The sequence below is a fragment of the Eufriesea mexicana genome, unplaced genomic scaffold (assembly GCF_001483705.2).
Source record: "Eufriesea mexicana isolate 0111107269 unplaced genomic scaffold, ASM148370v2 scaffold1460, whole genome shotgun sequence".
NCBI classification, from domain to species: domain Eukaryota; kingdom Metazoa; phylum Arthropoda; class Insecta; order Hymenoptera; family Apidae; genus Eufriesea; species Eufriesea mexicana.
Genome location: NW_016909563.1, coordinates 35769 through 43055, shown reverse-complemented (window position 1 = coordinate 43055; position 7287 = coordinate 35769). Strand labels below are relative to the sequence as shown.

General features: G+C 29.1%; 1 protein-coding gene across 1 annotated transcript; it reads left to right on the top strand.

Moving 5' to 3' along the window:
- The first annotated feature begins 390 nt into the window (after positions 1 to 390).
- On the top strand, positions 391 to 7075 carry LOC108548227 (odorant receptor 85b). Its single transcript, XM_017901062.1, has 6 exons — positions 391 to 647; positions 3195 to 3549; positions 4655 to 4885; positions 5039 to 5152; positions 5249 to 5404; positions 7025 to 7075. The coding sequence occupies exons 1-6, from the start codon at positions 391 to 393 to the stop codon at positions 7073 to 7075; spliced, it is 1164 nt and encodes a 387-aa protein (XP_017756551.1).
- The last annotated feature ends 212 nt before the right edge of the window (positions 7076 to 7287 follow it).

The window sequence follows — 7287 nt, the reverse complement described above, 5'->3', positions numbered from 1 at the left end:
CCTCGGGTACTTTTTAACAAAACATGACACGAACTTTCCCGCTGGGAAGTTATCTGATGTTACGCGTTGCAATACAAAATGTCGAATGTTAATAAAAAATCCAACGAACTTCTTCTTTTTCTTTAATCGTATACTTATAGTTTCTGCTTTGGAACTTCGGCTTTTCTATATTCTTCGTACGATATGAATATTTTATGAAACCGTGGTCAATGTGCAAGGAGTAACATTACATGTAACTTGCAAACATTTTCAGTATACAGTGTTCAGTCGTCTGTGCATGGACACATAGAGGCAACATTTGTTTTTTTTTTTGTCAGTATCATGCAATAGTAACTGAAATTGAATAGCTATCTGTAACCCTTGGAACCAGACTGATTCAGTTATTTCAAAATGATGGATACCAGAAGCATCAGTAACCCAGTGCTAATTGGTTTGAGATTGACTGGTATCTGGCCAGGTTTTCCACATGAAATCATCGTTCGATTGATTTGGGTTGTTGATCTGGCTTCTGCACAAATATTTCAGTACCGATATGTATTGAAGCATCTCAGTCTTGATACCTTGACAGATTTCGTAGACAGCGTGGGCACTTCTTTGCCTTATAGCCTGCTGTGTTTTAAATTAATCAGCTTCTGGACCAATCGCGGGTAAAGTATATCATTGCAGCTTTTGTGAAGTGATTATTTATGTATCTTCTATTATTTAATTTCCATCGTAGAATGTTGTTGCACGAATTTCTTAACGATGACAATAATATACTTCGCAGTTGACAATGTTTCACAGTTATTTAGTAACGGTGTTATACAGAGATATAAGAGGTGATTGAACAGTTAGAAATGTTTATTACATCTAAATTATATTTATTATATTCAAATATGAATATTAATTATTAATATTAGTTATTTTATTAATTTTATATTTATATTATATATATATTATTAATTTATATATTTATTATCTACATATACGTACACATGTTCATTATAGAACTTAATAATATCTTGTTCGTATAATTATTATTAATCTATTATTAATCATAAATATATTTTTTAATTATTTATTCTATAATAATAATATTACTATTACTTAATCCATAATAATAATATTATTATTAGTATTGTAACATTTTGTATATTATACTTGATGTATTAAATTATGAACTATTTTCTCCGAAACAACAAATGTCAACTGAAATTAATTTTTATTTAAATGAAACAATTCAATATACTACACATTTTTTCAGGGTAACAAGATCCAGTGTATAAATATTTTCTTATTTAGTCAGTTTTGGATGAATTTAGTAACACTTACTTGAAATATTTTCCTTCATCCTATATAATTGTTATAAAATCTTACGACGAAGAATATTATACATATATAATAAGAAATTATTAAATTCTTCATTACTTCATTTATAAATTTTGCGTTTCCTCTTATTTTATAGGAAAAATGTTTTTAATCGATTATTAAATGCATGCTTCAAAAATTAAGGAAAATTGTCTAAAAATTATGTTAACATAAAAAGAGACACTATTCTTTAAGACACTAATCTTTTATACCATATTGATTTTAATTGCATATATCATTGTTCCGTCGAGGAACAGAGACAAGCGCGGAGACCTCATTACGGTCCTCCAACAGTCAAATCCTAAGTGCCCGAATGACAAGAATATGGGAATTTTCCAACGTGCCGTATTATCGTTGCGTATCCATGGAAAATTTCCATGTCCACAATATACGTGTACTTGAAATAGCAGGTCGCTGAATTTGTCTCAAAACTCACTTATAATTAAATATAATATCATTATAATATTATATATAATATCATTAAAACGATATACGTCCCCATTTTACAAAATTAATGTAATACAATATCAAACCACATTTGTAAGAACACTGTTAAAATAAAGTTACTAATACAATATTGTAGGATACCATTTCAAAAGAAATCACTAATCGGCCATTGCCAACAAGAGCAAATTATAAACCGATCAATATTTTCTAAAAACAAATGGAAAAGTTATTTTGGGTAGCAAAATTAAGTTGCGTGGTCCCTACGGGCAGGTGAAGCGTAGGTTAGGAAAAGAATAAAAGCAGGGCCCTTGACGACCAAAACAGAGTCCTTAGAAATTAATTGTGATCGGCACGAGCTTAAGACGCTCGGTGTTGGAAAGAGAGTTAAATTAGAGTGCATCTTTGTGTGTTTTCGTTGCGTTATCTTGGTGTTCTTTTCCTAAGTTAAATCAGTTTTATGAGTTTTGCGTTTGTGTTATTCTGTACTTGTTGTTCTGTCAGTATTTGGTGTCTCAAAGAATTCATCATCAGAGAAGGCGGGAGGCAGAATATGTGTAGTCGAGACGTAAGGAATAGAGGATCGTGTGTTTAAGAGTTAGAATTGAGAGAAACATATATTACGCTAAATTTAATATTACACTTAATATTACACTTTTAGTTAAATAAACCTGTTTTGTTATTAAAAAGGAGTTGTTGTTTATAAGACGCGCAGATCTCCCTCTGCATTGGATTAATTTAGTAAAAAGTCCTACAATAGTGTAAAGTAGAGAGGTTAGTACACTTCCTTCAAACTCTGTCAAAAGCTTTCTCGATATCTAGAAAAAAGACTGAACAGTATTTTTTTTCATCTAATAATTGGATGATTTGTTGCACCATACAATGGCGTTATTCGATGGTATTGTGTCTTTTTAGGAAAGCGGATTGGTGGTTAGGAATTAATTTTTTATCGTTAACAATAGTGATGATTCTTTTGTATATAATTTTCTCAATTGCCTTTGATAGTATCGGTAGTAATGATAATAGGCCTGTATGATTCAGGAACGTTTTGGGTTTTTCCAGGTTTTAGTAATGTTATAATTTCTGTATTTTTCCATAGCTGGGGGAAGTATCCTACCCGAAGAATTGCGTTTGTTAGTATAGTAAACTCACGAAGTGACATTACATGATGCGTGCATTCAGAATGTAGGATGTAGGATGTAAACTATTTTCAATTAAATTTTGATTTTTTCTTTGTATACTTGTGATTTACCATTCGAAATGCGATAAACGAAAATACAATCACGTTGAACATTTTGTAAAGAAGTTAAACTGAAAAATTATCTTTAAAGTTTTTGACACCAATCCTTTGTTACTTGTAGTTACTACATATATATATATATATATATAACAATATTTTGCAGAATATTTAGAAACATATTGTTAAGAATGTCTCACGACTGGACCTATTCTGTTGCTGCTAAACATAATGTAGATGTCATGATAAATAAATCTGTACTCGCATATCAGTGTTCAAAGTTAATTATGGCCATATATGCAATTGCCGTTTTCGTGTATGCTAGTGTGTTTCTGGAATTGGGAGATCAGAGTCAAGACGGTGGATTTAACCGAACATCCCGAGAATTATTAATGAAGATGGACTTGCCTTTTGCATATTATGACAGTCCAATATATGAGTATGTATTTGTTGTACAATTTGTTCAACTACTGTCTACTGCATTTGCCATTGCCATGTTAGATGCCTTAATAATTTCACTGGTAAGTGAATTTTGACATAATAATCAAAGATATCTATGCTTATGATTTATTAACCATTGTTTGTGTAGATAAAAATTGTTCAGAGTTGAATTTCTTTTTTCATTTCAAGAAATAGAGCATTTTAAATATATTCTTTGAAGAAATATGAAATTTATGGAAATAAAATTACGTGTAAGCAGAAACCTGTAATTTTTAATTTAGGAAGAAGAGTAATACAATATTTACAATTTTCTGAAAATTCTTTTTCTCTTCCTTTTATTAATCCATTTGCATCATGGCTGTACTTAAGGTGCCGTGTTTAGGCATCAGCGACATTCAACTGACGACTAGCACGTATCACCGCGCGCGTATCAGCACCTACCTATAATGGCAGTTAAAAGGATTTTCACAACAAAAGTAAAACTTGTTAAGAATATAACGAACCGATGTAGATGAGATGCTCGCAAAAGGGATCAAACGTGATCTGTGGCATATGAAGAATATTCAGCAACTGGTAATGGAAAAAGTCAGCTTGCGGATTATTCCGCGCTCGGTGATGGGCGACTGTTGTAGCTCGCGGATTTTTCCGCGCTCGGTGATAGGCGGCTGTCGTAGCTCGCGGAATATTCCGCGCTCGGTGTAGACGACAGTCGTGGCTCGCGGAATATTCCGCACTTGGATGCAAATGGGTTAACATTTTTATTATCTTACGTATATTTATCTTGCAGTTAGAACCATAGTTTAACTTCAGTTAAATACAAATTACATCAAAGAGTAGAAAAAATATATGAAGAGCCTGCAAGAGTCTGTTTACAGAAGTATTTAGAATTTTGAATCATTGAAATCAATTACAATTTTATTATATAACTTTTACGAATAATTCAATTTTTTCTATAATAAAAAGTTGTAATTAACATAGAAAATGACACGATTATGATACTGATATGATCTTAAATAATAAAATACAATTCTTCGATTTTTTACTGAATTTTTGTGAAACAAATTTAAGCGAAATCAATATTCATTTCCTTAACGTTTATCTTCCTTAACGACGGTTGATATATTGAAACACCGCAAATGTCGCGAAATCAATTATATGTATTAGATTGTAGTAAATGTTATTTAGATATTTCATATCGGTGGACAGATAGAAATGTTACATAATGATATAGCAAATGTTTCTGTCAAAAATGAAGAGTTTGAAGTACTAAGGATTCAAATTAAATCTTTAATTAATAGACACTATCGAATTATCATTAATGCGGAATATGTCGAGAGTTTGTTCTCATATATCGCTTTGATACAATTATTCTGCAATACACTCGTTATATGTTCTGTAGGATTCATAATAATAGTTGTAAGTAATATTTACCAGATTTATTTTTCAATTACATACTTTTGTTTCTATTAAATTTAAGTTTCACGTTGAAAATCTTTTTATTATTAGTATTAGTTGATGTAACATTTATAATTCTCAGATTTGGTAATTTAGACATTTTTATTATTATAGGCAATTAATTCACACGGCGACATAAAAGTATTCATAAAAATATCATTCTTTTACATTGCCATTACCACGGAAGCATTTATCTTTTCCTTTGCTGGAGAATATCTCAGTAATAAAGTTAGTATTTAATTAACAGCTCTATATGACGAAATTGTTAAAATATTTATGTTGTAATTCAACGGGTAAATTAATGTATTTATCATTTTGTTTTAGAGTCTTTCAATTAACAATTCAGCTTATGACTCCCTCTGGTATCTACTCAAACCAAGGGATCGACGTGCTTTGGTACTTCTCATGATAAGATCGCAAAGACCATTAACAATTACTGCTGGGAAATTTATGGATTTATCTTTAGAAGGATTTGCAAATGTATGATCTATCCTTATTATGACATAACAACAGTGTTTTTAAAGTTCTATAATATGTCAATAAATTCTATCATTAATGACAATAAGAATTAATTATATTTTTTTTAATTTGTTAATTGTATATTGTAATCTATTGTACGATGATATTGAATATTCACATTGGAAATTGAGTGCCATTTGTGTAAATACACCCAGCAATGGATCGCAATAATATTATTTAGCGAGTACTGCTCAATATAAATAGCGGCTTTTTAATATTTCCTGTTCTGAAGATTATTCTTCAGTCACTATAGATACTTTATATTGCATACCCTGTCTCTATTCTCTAGTTATAATGTTCTTTTTCGTAATTTATTGAATTTTGTCCAAATTTTATTAACATTATAATGGCAATTATTATTACTATTATGCTATATTTTTAAAATGAGAATTATAATTACATTCACAATATTTTATACTATATTGTTACATTTGTACAATTTGAATACAAGTTTTTATTCCACAATAATATTTATAATAATACAATTTAATTCTTCAATATGAATTTCTTTTATATGATTTTATTAAATTTATAAATTCGATTTGTACTATTTTGTATTATGTATGCGTACATATAATGATGCATTATTGTATCCAATGTATCCACTATTTTCCTTGTTGGAGTTTCCTTATTTCGAGAAATCGTTTGTTTACTTTTAGCTGTTTAAATCATTCTAATTAGTTTGATCACTTTTATGTTAGACACTGATTTATACAATGCTTGGTAAATTAATATAATTGTAAATTAATAAGGTCTTATTACTTTGTTGTTTGGCTGTACACTTCGAACTTTTTGCAATAATAAAGTGCTAACTGCCAAAATAAACTAATTTATACATGACATGAAATATAATTTTTTATATTCTATATAATTAATCATTTTAATTTAATAATTTTTTATGTTTATATAATTTTCTTACAATTTTTTTTAGATAATTTTAGTAAAAAACCGATTTTTTTATTTACCATCTTGCATGGAATATTGTTAAATATTAATTTAGCATTAAACTTGCCTATTTATTTTTGCAGAAATTACTACCCGTAATTACTATGATATATATAAAAATTTTCAAAAGGGAAGCTTGCTGCTATCAAAGCAAAACCTTAATACCAAAGTGTCAATTAAACATATGGGTCAGTAACGAACATGCTGAACAAATTTCATACTGGATTTGTAATTAGAGTGGAACGACAGTTTATTTCACAGTAAAATAAATAATAAACATGCAATAAACATATAACGAATATAAAATAAATAATAAATGTACACAAATGCCTTTTTTAAAATTTTTAAACGAAATATTCTATAAAATAAAAGGCGTAATTCCCTCCTGCATTTAAAACTTTTAGTTAACTTTAGTTGAAATTGGCATTCTATAAAGCTGGTTTCGATATTGATTAATGAGTTTCATACTAAATTACTTATGTACTCAGATTTCTTATCAATAACAGACATTGGAAGCTTTTGATCTCGCGTTAATTAACATTGATATATTATATAACTTTAAAAACACGTACAGAATGTACATACTTATTATTCTGTTCTATATATTTTACATTCTTTTATTATTTTATTTTCTAGATTCTAAAGGCCTCCGCGTCATATGTATCAGTATTATATGCTATGTATTGATCACGAAGAAGCGCGTCGCAAGAAATATAATAACTTCGTACGCGTACTCAAAAATATGACTGCAAATTGAGAATTAAGAAAAAAATATATAAATGCGCATTATGCTGTATGGGGCAATAAAGGCTTGAAATATATCTTATTTATACAGTGATTTATTAGTAATATAACACAATTTACAGGAAATCTGATTTATCAATTCAAAGGGGAGTCTG